The 17,781-nt window shown below is 41.4% G+C and overlaps 1 protein-coding gene across 1 annotated transcript in view; it reads left to right on the top strand.

Moving 5' to 3' along the window:
• The window catches only part of pof1b (POF1B actin binding protein), a 121,517-nt gene that overhangs the window by 75,844 nt on the left and 27,892 nt on the right, over positions 1-17,781 (top strand). Inside the window, exons 6-8 of the mRNA XM_073058384.1 lie at positions 2,583-2,725; positions 9,200-9,233; positions 13,517-13,597. Of these exons, the coding sequence (XP_072914485.1) occupies positions 2,583-2,725; positions 9,200-9,233; positions 13,517-13,597 (258 nt within the window). The remainder of the gene's footprint in view (positions 1-2,582; positions 2,726-9,199; positions 9,234-13,516; positions 13,598-17,781) is intronic.

Raw genomic sequence — 17,781 nt, 5'->3', positions numbered from 1 at the left:
AATTAATTGCCACAAACACCTGTCATTGGGTATCTTTAAAGCAGAAGTTGTCAAAGGTTACAGGGAGATTGAAAGGGACGTGGGTTGAGAGGGTACTAAGTCTGCCATGGGGGAATGGCAGAGCAAACTCAATGTACCGAATGGATCAATTCTGCTTCTGTGTTATGGTTGAAGTATCCAATTGTTAAAGCTCCTGTTTGTCATATTACAATAATCTCTCAACATCTTCTTCAGTTTCCAGCTTAAGTTGTTTGCTAAATTCAACAGTGTTTTCTGTTATGCTTTCAAAACCCTCATATTCTGTGAAGCTGTACACAAATTTAGGGCAACATGAACAGTACTTTATCTTTCTAAAGAGGCACCAAAACCAGTGTTTGAATTATGCCTGACTATAAAGCACTTGATAACAGGAAGTGAGACTGTAAGATTCTTAGTGTGGTAAGCTACATGAAGTGTTTGCAGATATTACCATCAAGCAATAACTGCAGTGTATGTATACTTTTCCCAAAACAATCCAGTCTCGCCATCACTGAATATTTATGTAGCACCAAAGGCTCCTCTTTCAAATACTATCAGTCAACTGCATTAATGTTAGCATTACAACTTCACCCAGACGATCTGTTGTGTAAAATAGCAGACCAATTTAATCCATTAGAGCACTTTTCTTCATTCAGCTACTTCAGCAAGTGAAGGAAAATTTTCAGCCTTTTGTCGTACCAACAAGAGGAAACAATGTTGATTTTGGATTTTGATCCAAGTCATTAACAGTTTTTCCATTTGCCTGTCAACACCAGTCTTGTTTAGCTATTACCATCGCATTCACAGTCGCTATTCTCGTTTGCTGTTGCAGAATTCATGGCTTGACTTTTAAGACTCCCATATAGTAAAGCATGCTTGATAAATAGTTTTTTTCACCCCAGTCGTTTTAATTTATTCAGGCCATTTTCAAAGTTCAAACTAAATTTATTATCAAAGTACATATATAGCACTATATACAACTCTAAGATTTACTTTCTTATAGGCATAATCGATAAATGTATAGGGCAATAACCATAATGGAATCAATGAAAGACCACACCAACTTGGGCATTCAGCCAGAGTGCAGAAGACAACAAACTTTACAAATATAAATGAAATAAATAATAGTAATAAATAAACAATAAATATCAAGAACATGAGATGGAGTCCTTAAAAGTGAGTACATACATTGGCTGTAGGGTGAGTGAAGTTGAATGAAGTTCATCCCCTTTGGTTCATGAGTCTGATGGTTGAGTGGTAATAACTGTTCCTGAACTTGGTGGTGAGAGTCCTCAGGCCCCTGTACCACCTTCCTGATGGTAGTAGTGAGAAGAGAGCATGGCCTGGGTGGACACTACAGTCATAAGTGTAAAGTGGGCACTAAGCACACAGCCTTTATTTCTGCCGTCAATGGCATGACATGGCTTAAAAGGGCCACCAGCACTTGATTCATGTTTTTACATTTCTCTGGCAATGCTCCGGCTAATTGGGCCATTAGTTAATTGGGGCAGCCACTTATTTGAGCAAACTTTTAAAGCACAAAAACAAATCAAGAAAATAGTTGAATTCCCTTGTTTAGATACTATGCCGCTTAATTGGAGCAGGAGACCTTTTCTGAGCAGTTTCAAACTAGCATCAGCCACTTTCACTTGCTTGGCTGTTAGGCTGTGCTCAGAGTGAACAGATTTCAAATGGGTCAGTTGTGTGCATTTGTGTTCAGTGATTTTTGTCGCTGACAGTTGGCGTGAAAAGAGCAGTAAGACAATTCAGAACTGTTTTGCTCACTGTGCAAGAATTTAGGCTTATAGATGCCGGAAACAGCCAGGATTAAAAACGAAAACATTTCACTATCTCAAAAAGTTAGAACTGTGAAGAATTTGAAAGTATCAACAATCATCTTGAAGATATAAATGAAAATGAAGATTTTGGAGATGCAGTCTCAAAAGGATTGTATGAAAGCAATCCGTTATCTGAACTAGGTGACTGCACAGATTTTGCTCATTTACAGCCAATGAAAAGAGTGCAGCATCAGCATTTACAGTCTATCAAAAGAACACAGCAATTTTATAGTACTGTAGTGGTATTGGTGGTGTTCTAATTTGTTCTGCATTTCATTTAAATACAGAATGTGTTACTCAGTTAAACAGTAGTTTGTCTCTTTTATACCTTTCTGGCTATTTCCATGAATCTTTGACTAACTGTGACAGCTGCTTGATAGGGCCAAAATGTACTGGTCCCGATGTGTCCCAATTAATCAGAATCTACTATATTGTCAGACAAATGCACTGGAATGGAGAAACCTTGTGACAAAATTTGGTACTGAATGAGAACCATTTGGGAAGTTGTGTGGAGTATTATACATTGACCCAATGTGTGAACTAGATTTTGATTTTAAGTTTATATTTGTGGCTGAACAAACATTGCTTCCACGTACTCTAGTTCCTTTCTGTATTCAATAATTGTTAATTGAATTCTGTTCCAAATTATGCCTCTTACTTTAACTATAATTGGTAATTATGATTCTGAACAACATAGCTAGTTATGCAATAATTTTCTGATATCAGATCAAGAGTGCAATGGATTATGAGAGTCATAACGCAGAGAAATTGGATCCTCGCTACTTTGGTGAGCTGCTGGCTGAGCTGTCGTGCAAAACCACTGAGGTCCACAACATCCTGATAGAAAATATGCAGAAAATAAAGGGAAGGTAAGTGTATCTTTAACCTTTCTTGTGTCTGATCCATGGATTTGTTATAGTTCCCTAGTACAATAAAATGAATTCTTATTATGATCTCCCTTGTTACGATCTTGCACCTTTATTTATCTCTGCACTGCACTTTCTCTGCAAATGTAACACTTTATTCTGCACTGTTATTGCTTCACCTTTTGCTACCTCCATGCTCTATTGTAATGAATTGATCCATTTGAAAAGAGTGTAAGACAAGTTTTTCACTGTATCTCAGTACATTTGACAATAATAAACCAATTTGCGATTTATCCTACAGCAATTTGAAACTAGTCATCCTACTTTACCCTACCCTGCTCTTGTTTATCACTCAATTTAAAATATAAGGAGAAAGGGCCAAGTTCACTCAACCTGTTTTCATAAGGCATGCTCCCCAATCCAGGCACATCCTTGTAAATCTCCTCTGCACCCTTTATATGGCTTCCACATTCTTCCTTTAGTGAGGTGACCAAAACTGAGCACAGTACTCCAAGTGGGGTCTGAGCAGGATCCTATATAGCTGCAACATTACCGCTCGGCTCCTGAATTCAATTCCATGATTGATGAAGGGCAATACATTGTATGCCCTCTTAACCACAGAGTCAACCTGTGTAGCAGCTTTGAGTGTCCTGTGGATTCAGACCCCAAGATCCCTCTGATCCTCCACACTGCCAAGAGTCTTACCATTAATACTATATTCTGCCATCATATTTGACCTACCAAAATGAACCACCTCACACTTATTTGCATTGAACTCCATCTGCCACTTCTCCACCCAGTTTTGCATCCTAACAATGTCCCGCTGTAACCTCTGACAGCCCTCCACACTATCCACAACACCCCCAACCTTAGTGTCATCAGCAAACTTACTAACCCATTCCTCCACTTCCTCATCCAGGTCACATAAAAATCACGAAGAGTAAGGGTCCCAGAACAGATCCCTGAGGCACCCCACTGGTGACCGACCTCCATACAGAACATGACCCATCTACAACCACTCTTTGCCTTCTGTGGGCAAGCCAGTTCTGGATCAACAAAGCAATGTCTCCTTGGATCCCATTCCTCCTTACTTACTCAATCAACCTTGCATGGGGTACCTTATCAAATACCTTGCTGAAATCCATATACATTACATCTACTGCTCTTCCTTCATCAATATGTTTTGTCACATCCTCAAAAATTATTGCCTTATTAAGAGCTTGCGTGACTGCTTTTGTCCTAATTAGTTTAGTTCGGCCCTGTAGGACAGGATGTGTAAAGGTTGGTTCAAGGTAATGGTCATGCCACAATAAAAGTTGTTGATTTTTGAATCTCATAAAAATACCAGCCAGAGGAACCAGATTATCAAACTGACTGTGACATTTTAGTAACGTGTTTTTAAAGTATTCTCCATCGACCTTGATGAAGTCCCACATGGGAGTCTGCTCAAGAAGGTTCAGTTGCTTGGCATTCAGGATGAGATAGTAAATTGATTCTACATTGGCTTTGCAGGAGAAGCCAGTGACTGGTAGTAGACAGTTGCCTTTCTGACTGGAGGCCTGTGCTTAGTGGTGTGCCGCAGTGATTGGTGCTGGATCTGTATTTTTTGTCATTAATATCAATGTTAATGTGGGAAACTGGATGACACCAAAATTGGTGGTGTAATCGATAACAAAGAAAGCTATCAGAGCTTGCAGTGGAATATGGGCCAGTTGGGAAAATATGGACTGAAAAGTGGCAGGTGGGGAATTTCTGATGTGTTGCAGTTTGGGAAGGACAAACCAGGATAGAACTTACACAGTGAGTAATAGGGCACTGAGGAGTGCGAGCAAGCAGACAGATCTGGCAATACAGGTCCACAATTCCTTGAAAATGGTGTTACAGGTAGGTAGGGTCATAGGGAGCTTTGACACATTTGCCTACATGAGGAGTACAGGAGTTGAGATGTTATGCTGGAGTTCTATTGGACACGGGTAAGGCTGAAGTTGGACTATTGTGTGCAGACCTCATTACTTACCTACAGGAAAAATAGCAATAAGATTGAAAGAGTGCAAAATAAATTTACAAGGATGCCTTGTAAAAACTGGAGGACCTGAGTTGTAGGAAAGGTTGAATTGGTTGGGACTTATTCCCCGGAGCATAGGAGAATGAGTGGTCATTTGATAGAGGTATACTAAATGATGATGGGTATGGATAGGTAAATACAAGAAGGCTTTTCCCACTGAAATTGGATGAGACTAGAAGTAGAGGTTGTAGGTTAAGGGAGAATAGTGAAATATTTAATGGGACCTGAGGGAAAACTTTCCTCAGGTGGTCATGAGAGTGTGGAATGAGCTGCTGGCAGAAGTGGTGAATATGGGTTTGATTTCAACATTTTAGAGAAATTTGGATAAAGACATGGATGAAAGTGGTATGGGGGGGGTGGGGGGGGGGCTATGGTCCAGGTGTGGTTTGATTAGACTATTCAGAGTAACAGTGTGAGACAGACTATTTGGCCTGAAGGGCCTGTTTATCTGCTGCCGTGTTCTATGACTTTGTAAATGGAGATCTCCAGTGTGCAGTCAAGGTGTTCCTATTGATTATAGTAAAAATACACCTGTATCTGGAAGGTCCAACTATTGGTGAGTCAATATCCTCACAAAAACTACACCATGAAGCCAAAAGAGCACTCCAAGCAACACCACAAAAGGTTGTTGAAAAGCACAAGTCAGGAGATGGATACAAGAAAATTTCCAAGTCACTGAACACCCCAGGGAGTACATGTAAGTCATCATCAAGAAATGAAAAGACTATGGCACAGCTGTAAATCTGCTAGTGTAGGCCGTCCTCAAAAATTGAGTGACCATGCAAGAAGGGGACTAGTGAGGGAGGCCACCAAGAGACCTATGACAACTCTGGAGGAGTTGCAAGCTTTGGTGGCTGAGGTGGGAGAGACTGCGCACACAACAACTGTTACCTGGGTGCTTCACCAGTTGCAACTTGTTAGGAGAGTGGCAAAGAGAAAGCCACTGTTGAGGAAAAAAACACTCACATGAAAACTTGGCTAGAGTTTGCCAGAAGGTATATGAGAGACTCTGAAGTCAGCATGAGGAGGGTTCTATGGTCTAGCAAAACCAAACTTGAGCTTTTTTTACCATCAGACTAAATGCTATTTTTGGCATAGCCAAACACACACATCATGAAGAACATACCATCCCTACCATGAATCATGGTGGTGGCTGCATCATGCTTTGGGGATGCTTCACTGCAGCAGGCCCTGGAAGGCTTGTGAAGGTAGAGGGTAAAATGAATGCAGCAAAATACAGAGAAATCCTGGAGGAAAACCTGATGCAGTCTGCAAGAGAACTGTGACTTGGGAGATTTTTTCCCCGGCAAGACAATGGCCCCAAGCGTAAAGCCAAAGCGACACAGGAATGGCTTAAAAACATCAAAGTTAATGTTCTGGAGTGGCCAAGTCAGAGTCCAGATCTCAATTCATTTGAGAATTTGCAGCTGGACTTGAAAAGGGCTGTTTGCTCATGATCTCCATGCAATCTCACAGAGCTTGAGCAGTTTTGTAAAGAAGAATGAGGAAAAATTGCAGTGTCCAGATGTGCAAAGCTGATAGGGAACTAGCCACACAGACTCAAGGCTGCAATTGTTGCCAAAGGTGCATCTACTAAACACTGACTTGAAGGGGTTGAGTAATTATGCAATCAATTATTTTGTGTTTAATAATTGTAATAAATTTAGACCGATTTGTAGAAACTTGTTTTCATCTTGACAGGAAAGGGTCTACTCTGTTGATCAGTGTCAAAAAAGCCAAATTAAATCCACTTTTTTTCAATGTTGTAAAACAATAAAACAAAAATTTCTGGGGGGGGTGTTGAATACTTTTTGTAGGCATTGTAGATGAAATCAAAGTGTGACTAAATAGGGCGGATCTAAGATCTGGGCAATGTAGAGATGTAACCCCACTCAGTCAACCCTTCGTTTTTCTCATGGACAGTTGGGGAGGTATCTAACTTGGGAAAGCAGTCCTATGACTGCAACAATCACTCACAACTGTCTTCTTGGAATCATGGAGAGATTTCCATTAATTTCTTTGGGTGTGTCCTGTTCAACCAGTAAGTCAGTCCTACAGAGATGGTAGCAAAGCAGTGAACAGTTGAGAGGTATTGATGTCTGGAATCATCAAGATTGACCTGGATACTATGAAGTTTGAGAGGATATTAACCTAGGCAAGGGCAAATTTTACTGACTATCTCTAATGAACCCCACTTGCAGGAAGCTATCAGAAATTGCAAAAAGCAGAGCATATGCTCTAAATCAGGGGTTCCCAAACATTTTATGCCATGGACTAATACTATTAAGCAAAGGTCCATGGAGCCACAGGTTGGGAACCTTCTCTAAATTAAGCACTTAAGTATCCACCGCTAGGGGTGGTTCAACAATACCACAACGCCCTCAGATAGCTGAATTCTAAAGGTCATAGCTCTCAGAATGGCCTCCTGTGGCTAATGAGACTGCAGGTGTAGTTTGTCAGTAGTGAAAGTTCTAATCATCAGTTATTTTTAATTGAATCCATTTGCTAAGGAGCAGCATATCATTAATAGTGATCTTCACAAAGACAAATCTGAAATTTATCTGTTTAAATTAACGGAAGACTAAGTCTAGTATCAAAATAAGTTAAGAATAATAGCACAATTTCATTGATGGAATTTAACATCGGCAATCTCTTTAAAATAAAACACTTAAGGATCTGCAAATGATCAGAGCTAGATAATTGTGAGAAATTTTGGGGATATTCCCTCGCACCTTGCTTCACTCATCACCTAATGTGTGCTCCTTCCCCTCTCTTCACCACCTTTTTCGAGCTTCTTTCCTCTTAGTTTCCAGTCCTGATGAAGGATCTCAACTGGAGACTTTTCCTCTCCATGGTTGATGCCTAACCTGCTGGTTTTCTCCGACATTTTGTGGCTTGATAAGCTCTGGTGAGAAGTTTCAAAGGTCCATTTAATGTTGAAGAAATGTATACGATAAACATCCTGAAATGCTTTTTCTTCACATCCATCCACAAAAACAGAGGAGTGCCCCAAAGAATGAGCGACAGTTAAAGGTTAGACCCCCAAAGACCGCCCAGCTCCCCTCTTCCCGTGTGTAAGCGACAGCAAGTAACAATCCCCCCTCCCCCCACCAGCAAATAAAAGCATTGGCACCCGCCACCAAGCAGAAGCTCTTTTACATAAAAAGACAAAAGTTCTAAATTAAATAAAGAAAAGAAAGGTGTAGTATTGGAAAAAGCTCACACTAAAAATTGAATACTTAACAGTATTCTTTAAATACAAATGTAATCCTCTGTAATGTTTCACTGCTAATGTAATGGTTTCTCTGTACCAGCAGTGTTTGGGTTATGACGAAAGATAACAGGGGCTTTGGAATGTGCGCCATCCAATGAGAGGCGTGTTTTTCTTTTTTGTGGGCCCAAGAGAAGGCTTCACGGGTTTTTATTTGACGGAAGACTGTGAGAGAAGATGCCAGAATGGGGAAGTCATAATCTGCAGGGCGGAGTGGACTTGGAATGGGGTCGGGAGTCGATGCTCGGGGGGAAAATCATGAGCTCCAGCGTTGCACATTAGACTGCTTCATGAGAATGGGCCCTTTGTCTTTTTTGTTTCTCTACTAACCCTGTCGTCAAATTAAGAATTATAAAGCTCAGTCATTTAATTGCATATTGTGTACTGTTTGTTATTTTGTGGTACTGATTTGTAATGGGGGAACACATCACACTGCATCCACCCAAACAAGATTTCTCAAGTTTGGCTAGGCCAGAGGCTGTCTCCTCCTAGAGTGAGCTGCTCGCTGAACCGGAGGGTTACACAAACTTGGGAAAATAGCAGTTGCTGTCTACGTGGCCATTCAGTATAATCATGGGTAGCCTGCTCTGAGTTTCATCCCCTCTTCTGTGCTACTTTCCCATGCCATCATTTTCCAAGTGCAAATTTTCCACGTGAAATAGTGTATCATTGGAATCATTTTCGAATGCATTCAGTTCTCCACTTTGCCTATGTATACCCAGTGTTGCCATGGAGTAATGTTACTTTATCTCTGAGTATGTCCTTGTCTTACGTCAGTGTCCTGTGTAATTGATGAAACAGTGTGTAAACTGGGTACAGACGACTCCTGTTGGTACACTCATGCTAAAACGTACTCTCAGTCATTCAAAGCATATTTACTCAACGAATGACCTTTGTTTAGCCCTCAGTGTGGTTAACCATTTGTGTAGTCTGTCAAGCCCTACTGATGATTGATGGGCTTGACTGTTCATTATTGGTTTAATAAACTTGACTTCAAAACCATGCAGTTATGCACACTGAAATGAGTTAATTAATGAAGACCTAATAGTAGTTGCCAATAACTGTTCCTGTGTACATGCAACGAATACATTAAGTAAATATTACCATTTTAAAATAATTTTATAATTCTATTTTTTGGCAGACAGAGCATGTTGGAAATGAATATTGACCTTAATGTAAGTACCACAGCTTCTTCATAATCTATAAGCATGGCATAATGTGATTATTCTTAAAAATTAATATGCATTGACTTTCCTAACCACTTACACATGATCAAAATATTGTAATTGTCAATAACTGGCATCAGTAATAAATCAATAGTTATAATTTATAAACTAGAAGATAAAAATTGTAAGTATAAATATAAGCTGGATTCAGTAAAAACTTAATATATTTTATTCAGAGCAAAGATCTGATGACAAAGATTAATGATCCATGAAGAGAGATAAGACTGAGTATTAACATTGAATAAAGAGACGCACAACAAATTATGGTGTCACATTAGAAACAGCATCAATGGTTTGTGAAGTCTCTTTGCCTCTCCTTTTGGATTGATGAATGCCTCCTCTTATGCCATCTATATGTTGGCTGATAACACAACTGAGAAATTCTGAGATGCACAGCATTGAGAAAAGCTGCAGAAGATTGTAGAGTCAGCCAATTCCATTATGGACATTAACCTTCCCACCATCAAGGACATTTCAAAACAGGTTGCCTCAAGAAAGTGGCACCATCATTAAGGACCCTCACTGTACAGGAGCCTGAAGATATTCACGCTATATTTTAGGAACAGCTTCTTCCCCTCTGCCATCAGATTTCTGAATGATATGTGACTGTACCTCACTATTTTGCCAGTTTTGCACTGTTCATTTGTTTAATATTTCTTCTTGTAATTCGTAGTAACTTTTAGAATTGTATTGTACTACCACAAAACAACAAATTTCATGACATGTCAGTGATAATAAACCTGATTCTGCTTCTGATTCTCAGTGCATAAATTGTGGCTAATGTTGGTACAAAATGGACGGCAACTTAGCTTGGGTTGGAGAGGGAAAGAGAGATGTAGTGGAGGAGAAAGGAGGGTGGTTTACAGGCATGCTGGTGTGTCTATTTATGTTTTCTTATTCTTTTTGCAATATCACTCTTTGTTAACATTAGCTTTAATTGGCCTGCACCAAAAATGTGGCCATTACGGAGACTTGGATGGCTCAGGGGCAGGAATGGTTACTTCGAGTGCCAGGCTTTAGATGTTTCAGAAAGGATAGGGAGGGGGGCAAAAGAGGTGGGAGCATGGCAGTGCTGATCAGAGATAGTGTCAAGCTGCAGAAAAGGAGGAAGTCACAGGGGGTTGTCTACGCAGTTTCTGTGGGTGGAAGTTAGGAACAGGAAGGGATCAATAATTCTACTGGGTGTTTTTTATAAATCACCCAGTAGTAACAGGGACATCGAGGAGCGGATAGGGAGACAGATTCTGAAAAGGTGAAATAATAACAGGGTTGTTGTGGTGGGAGATTTTAATTTCCCAAATATCGATTGGCATGTCCCTAGAGCAAGGGGTTTAGATGGGGTGGAGTTTGTTAGGTGTGTTCAGGAAGGTTTCTTGACACAATATGTAGATAAGCCTACAAGAGGAGAGGCTGTACTTGATCTGGTGCTGGGAATTGAACCTGGTCAAATGTCAGATCTCTCAGTGGGAGAGCATTTTGGAGACAGTGATCATAATTCAATCTCCTTTAGCATAGCATTGGAGAAGGATAGGAATAGACAAGTTAGGAATGTGTTTAATCGGAGTAAGGGGAAATATGAGACTATCAGGTAAGAGCTTGGAAGCATATATTGGGAACAGATGTTCTCAGGGAAATGTACGGAAGAAATGTGGCAAATATTTGGGGGATATTTGCGTGGAGTTTTGCACAGCTACATTCCAATGAGACAAGGAAAGGATGGTAGGGTCCAGGAACTGGTGTACAAAGGCTGTTGTAAATTTAGTCAAGAAGAAAAGAAGAGCCTATGAACCTAACGTTCAAAAAACGAGGTAATGATAGAGATCTAGAAGATTATAAGGCTATCAGGAAAGAGTTTAAGAAAGAAATTAGGAGAGCCAGAAGGGGCCATGAGAATGCCTTGGCCGACAGGGTTAAGGAAAACCCCAAGGCATTCTAGAACTATGTGAAAAGCAAGAGGATAAGACGTGAGAGAATAGGACCAATCATGTGTGACAGTGGAAAAGTGTGTTTGGAACTGGAGGAGATAGCAGAGGTACTTAATGAATACTTTCCTTAAGTATTCACTACGGAAAAGCATTTTGGGGATTGCAGAGATCGCTTAGAGTGGACTGAAAAGCTTGAGCATGTAAATAGTAAGAAAGGATGCGCTGGAGCTTTTGGAAAGCATCAAGTTGAATAAGTCATCGGGACCTGACAAGATGTATCCCAAGCTACTGTGGAAGGTGAGAGAGGAAATTGCTCAGCCTCTGGTGATGATCTTTGCATCATCGGTGGGAAAAGGGGAGGTTCCAGAGGATTGGAGGGTTGCGGATGTTGCTCCCTTATTCAAGAAAGGGAGTAGGGATAGCCCAGGAAATTATAGACCAGTGAGTCTTACTTCAGTGGTTGACAAGTTGATGGAGAAGATCCTGAGAGGCAGTATTTATGAACATTTAGAGAGGCATAATATGATTAGGAATAGTCAGCATGGCTTTGTGAAAGGAAGGCCATGCCTTACGAGCCTGATTTGATTTTTTTGAGGATGTGACTAAGTACTGATGAAAGTAGAGTAGTAGATATAGTGTATATGGATTTCAGCATGGCATTTGACAAGGTACCCCATGCAAGGCTTATTAAGAAATTAAGGAGGCATGGGATCCAAGGGGACATTGCTTTGTGGATCCAGAACTGGCTTGCCCATAGAAGGCAAAGTGTGGTTGTAGATGCGTCATATTCTGCATGGAGGTTGGTCACCAATGGTGTGCCTCAGGGATCTGTTCTGGGACCCCTGCTCTTCATAGTTCATATAAATGACCTGGATGAGGAAGAGGAGGGATGGGTTAGTAAGCTTGCTGATGACACAAAGGTTTGAGGTGTTGTGGATAGTGTGGAGGGCTATCAGAGGTTACAGCAGGACATTGATAGGATGCAAAACTGATCTGAGAAGTGGCAGATGGAGCTCAACCCAGATAAGTGTGAGGTGATTCATTTTGGTATGTCAGATATGATAACAGAAAATAGTATTAATGATAAGACTCCTGGCAGTATGGAGGATCAGAGGGATCTTAGGGTCCGAGTCCACAGGACGCTCAAAGCAGCTGCGCAGGTTGACTCAGTGGTTAAGAAAGCATATGATGCCTTCATCAATTGAAGGTTTGAGTTTGGGAGCTGAGAGGTAATGTTGCAGCTATATAGGATTCTGGTCAGACCCCACTTGGAGTACTGTGCTTAGTTCTACACCTCACTACAGAAAGATTGTGGAAACCATAGAAAGGGTGCAGAGGAGATTTACAAGGATGTTTCCTGGATTGGAGAGCATGCCTAATGAGAATAGGTTGAGTGAACTTGGCATTTTTTCCTTGCAGTGATGGGGAATGAGAGGTTACCTGATAGAGGTCTATAAGATGTTGAGAGGCATTGATCGTGTGAATAGTCAGAGGCTTTTTCCCATGGCTGAAATGGCTAACATGAGAGGGCACAGTTTTAAGGTGCTTGGAAATAGGTACAGAGGAGATGTCAGGGGTCAGTTGTTTATGCAGAGAGTGGTGAGTGCATGAAATGGGCTGCTGGTGATGGTGGTGGAGGCAGATACGATAGGGCAGGGGTGTCAAACTCATTTTAGGTCACGGGCCGGATTGAGCAAAATGCAGCTTCATGCGGGCAGGATCAGTCGGACGCGTGCGAACGCAGCTTTCGTTGCCTCCGTTTTTTCAGCCTGCTCTCATGTGTCTCAGTCTCTGCTATAACTACAAAGTGTTTCACTTTACAAATTCCGTTTCTTATGAAGAAGACTGCCGAATAAACACTAAAAACCCTGAAAACCTGGTACCTGAATAAACTCAGCATTAGCCATATCATACGCCATAGGCGCTTCGATTACTGGGGCCAGCTTTAATAGTAATTAGATATTATCTCGCGGGCCAAAGGTAATTCCACCGCGGGCCGGATTTGGCCCGCGGGCCTTGAGTTTTACATATATGCGATAGGGTCTTTTAAGAGACTCCTGGACAGGTACGTGGAGCTCAGAAAAATAGAGGGCTATAAGTAACACTAGGTGATTTCTAAGGTAAGGACATGTTCGGCACAGCTTTGTGGGCCAAAATGCCTATATTGTGCTGTAGGTTTTCAATGTTTCTAAAAATGGTTTGCCGTGGATCTTTCAAATAATTCTGTGATGATATTTATGATATACACAAATGTATCTGCCTTTTAAAATTATCCCAAGCCCTGAAGAGAATGTGTTTGTTTTCCAGGGTAGCAATGAAAATGTTGAAGATTTGATACCAAAAGGGGTATCTGAATTGACAAAACAACAGTTGCGCTATATCTTGCAGGTAACTCTAATATTTACATGGCGATTGTTAGTACAAAGTGGAAATCACTCTATTTCTAATGAGTGTAAACTACTAGAATAGTCTTTCTACTTAAGGTTCATTTATTACAAATATACCATTTCTATAGGGGTGGATTCGCATTTCATTGTAATGTTCAGTAATTATAGGTTGAACTTCCCATGGTATTATTCCAAGTGGAAGTTTTGATATTTTTCATAGAACATGTACAAAACAGGGTAGCACGGTAGTGTAGTGTTTCGGGTAACACTTTACAACACCGGCTGTATGCTTGGGGTTTGATCCCTCCACTGTTGGGTACCTCCATGATTGCATGGATTTCCTCCTGTTGCCCCAGTTTCCTCCCACATTCCTAAGATGTCCGGGTTAGGGTTAATAAGTTGTTGGCATCGGAAGCATGGCAACACTTGTGGGCTGTCCAGCACAATCCTTGCTAATTGAACTTGATGCAAACCAACAAATTTCAGTGTATGTTTAATGTATCTGTGACAAGTAAAGCCAATTTCTTTAAAAAAAAATTGCACTTTAAAGCAAGAGGAAGAATAGTCGGTCCCAATTTTCTGAAGACCTTTTAATAAATTGCATCAAAGCATTGTAAGATTTTTTTCTCACTGGTTTTTAACAAATGAAAGTAAAATTCAAATATGGTCCACAGCCTGGGGCAAAATTAATAGAGCTCAGATCTGTACATAGTGCAGATATGCAGGTACCCAAGATACCTTGATTTTTAGAGGTGAAAAGTTGGTTTATGTTTTTATTGGTGTGATATTGATGCATAAACCCAGGAACTTCCATCCCACCACCTCCATATTCACTGGTCCAGGAAGTCCCTGAGCTTAGAGTGTTCAGTATGCCATTTCAAGGGGCCTGATGTCCCACTGTGCCCCTCTGCCTCCCTCGGTGCTTGTTTCTTTGTGGAAGCCCTGAGGATGAGTGTGTCATGTCTGTAAGCTATTTGGTACAAATAACAAAGGTAGAGCTATCAATAAAATGTTCTTTATTGAAAGAACTTAGTTCCCAAGCAATCCCAGTAGCTGATACAGCAGTGTACTGAAAGTCATCTCATAATTTTAATAGGTGCATTCACAGTTATACTACCTGGTGCATATGTGCTATTAATGCTAATGTTACAACAGAAGACTCTATTGAATTCTGAATGTTGAGGTAGAACTGTGTTCTGTTATAGCACACTGAATTTACTAGAAGATGATAATCAGTACTGGTTTTGACTTGGCATAGGCAGAGAGTTTGAATTATCATTGCAGGGTGTCTATCAGTGAAAATCTATTTAGAGTATTTGTAAACATGTTAATCTATCCGTGAATGCAGTGTAGCAGATATTACACCTTCGAGCAGAAGCCGTAGAAGTTCCAGTTTTCCACCAAATAGGCAGAAGATTTCTGAACTAAGTTATCAGCCTTTTCTCTTTAAGTTTTGAACATCTGTGTTTATCAGGCTTATTGCCTCTGCCCCAGATTTGGGTGATGAGCCTGTGGCATATTTCTTTCTTGTTAAAATCAGCTAATTTCAGAAAGGGACTGCATGCTTGTCCTTTATCTAAAATGGTAGGAAGCTTTGGACTCTGAACATTCCCCACAGACTGGTAAGTTGAGAGCACTCATACAAATGGTCTTTAACCCAATGCACTGAGACAATGAAAGGCAATTTGTCTTCATTACCCTTTACTGTTACAAAAGATAAACTGAAGCTTATTCTTTGATGAACTTTAGATGTGTGGTGGAGAGTATATTGACAGGTTGCATCACAGCCTTGTATGGAAACACCAATGCCTTTCAACAGAAAATCCTAGAAAAAGTAGTGAATACGGCCCAGTCCATCACAGGTAAAGCCTTCCCCACCACTGAGCACACTTACACAAAAAGTTGTCACAGGAAAGCAGCATCCATCATCAGGGGCCCCCACCTTCCAAGTCCTGCTTGCTTCTCACTGCTGCCATTGGGAAGAAGGTACAGGAGTCTCAGGATTCACAATACCTAGTTAAGGAACAGTTATTACCCCTCAACTATCAGACTCTTGAACCACAGGGAATAGCTTCACTCAAATTCAGTTGCCACATTGTTGTAATGCTCCCACAAACTATAAACTCACTTTCAAGGACTCGTCATCTTGTGTTCTTGATATTTATTGGTATTTTATTTTTTTTTGTATTTGTAGTTTTGTTATCATTTGAACTTTGTACATCCTCTCCACATCCACTCTATCTGGGCCTTCCAATATTTGATGGGTTTCGGTGAGATTTCCCTCCTCATTATTCTAAGCTCCAGTGAATACAGCTCCAGACCCATCAAATACTCCTCAGACATTAACCCTTTCATTCCTGGAATAATTCTTGTGAGTTTTCTCTAGACCCTCTACAATGCCAGCACATCTTTTCTTAGATATGTGGCCCAAAACTGCTTACTATACTCCAAGTGTGGTCTGAACAATGCCTTGTAAAACCTCAGCATCACATCCTTGTGCTTGTATGCTAGTTCTCTCGAAGTGAAAGCTAACATTAAATTTGCTTTCCTTACAACTGACTCAACCTGCAAGCTAACCTTTAGGGAATATTGCATAAGGTAGTGGTCACCAACCTTTTGAAGCCCAAGATCCCCTACCTTGGCCTTAGTGAAAGGCAAGATCGACTCTAAATCGATTAGTTATGCGCATGCGCACCGGGGCAGAAAAGACCTGAAGTAAAACCCCACAACCCGGAAGTAGAAATAATGTATAAACACCAGGGGTCACCATCATTTTTTTGCACTGTGGACCGGTGGGGGGGGGGGGGGTGTGGGGGGTGGTGTTAAACACGACCGGAATACAGCGATACTCGAAGCAGGTTCCTTATGTCCAGTCTATTCTGCAATTTACTTTACGTGGCTCTCAGCACTTACCTGCTGTCCCACTTGCTCACATTTTTAATGCTGGAAAAATACTCAGTGGGTTTGTCTTTAAGTGCAGGGTGCTTGGACTCAGGGTACTGAAGCAGTTCTGAGGGCTTCATTGCCTCATTAGACAGCCTCCGGTCTGAACTCCAGCCTCTCGCCCGCCCACCGCCTTGGCCAGGTGCGTCTGTTCCCGTGCCGGGGCCGCAGCGGTCGCAGTCCAGAGAGAGCGACCGACTGATCAAGGAGTGCGACAGGGCGCCTGCCCGCCCCTCTTATAGGATCTATCGGCTGACAAAAGTTTGTTTCAGTAAATCGCAGCGAGGTAGCTGCTCTGCTACTTACAAAACCCTCAGTCCGAATTAGGTCGTCTGCGAATATTTTAGCACCGGGTTGCTCACGAACATTCAGTGTGTTAAATAGGTTTAGAGGTAGCGCCCATCTGTCCGCGTTCCGGGTTGGTAGCATCAGCACTTCTCGCCGACTGCACAATGTGGCCAGTTACCCGAGGCCAACAAGTGATCGCTGACGCACTTGGGTAATGGTCTCGCTTGGGTTCAAGTTCAACAGTGGGCGTGACAGGGAATGAGGAAAGATGCAGCTGACTCATAGTGTTTCCTCGCGGCCCGGTGGTTGGGGACCAGCACGTGGCGGGGGAGCTACGCGCACGCGCACTGGGCAGAAAGAACGGAACTAAAACCTTGCAACCCAGAAACAATATCTCAACAGTATTTGTGTATTTATCTTTCTTTTTTTTTTCGGGATCTACTGGGAAAGTCTCAAAGATTGACTAGTCGATGACGATCGATGGGTTGGCGACCACTAGCATAAGGACTCCCAAGTCCCTATACACCTCTGATTTTTGGATTTTCTCCCTGCTTAGAAAAGAGCTTGTGCCTTTATTTCTTCTACCAAAGTGCATGACCATACACTTCCCTGTATTATATTCCATCTGCTACTTTGCCCAATCTCCAAATCTGTCCCAGTCATTCTGCAGACTCCCTGCATCCTCAATACTACCTGCTCTTCAGCTATCTTTGTATTGTCTGCATACCTGGCCAAAAAGCCATCAATTCCATTATCCAAATCATTGACAATGAACGTGAAAAGGAGCAGTCCCAATAGGGGAGCGCCACTTGTCATCAGTAGCCGACGAGAATAGGTCCCTCTTATTCCGACTCTCTCCCTCGTGCCAGTTGTCCAATCTTCTAACCATGCTAGTATCTTTATTGCAATAGGATCTTAACTTGTTAAGCAGTCTCTTATGTAGCACCTTGTCAA

Source organism: Hemitrygon akajei, chromosome 10 (assembly GCF_048418815.1).
Source record: "Hemitrygon akajei chromosome 10, sHemAka1.3, whole genome shotgun sequence".
Taxonomy (NCBI): domain Eukaryota; kingdom Metazoa; phylum Chordata; class Chondrichthyes; order Myliobatiformes; family Dasyatidae; genus Hemitrygon; species Hemitrygon akajei.
This window is presented reverse-complemented; position numbering and strand designations above follow the sequence as displayed.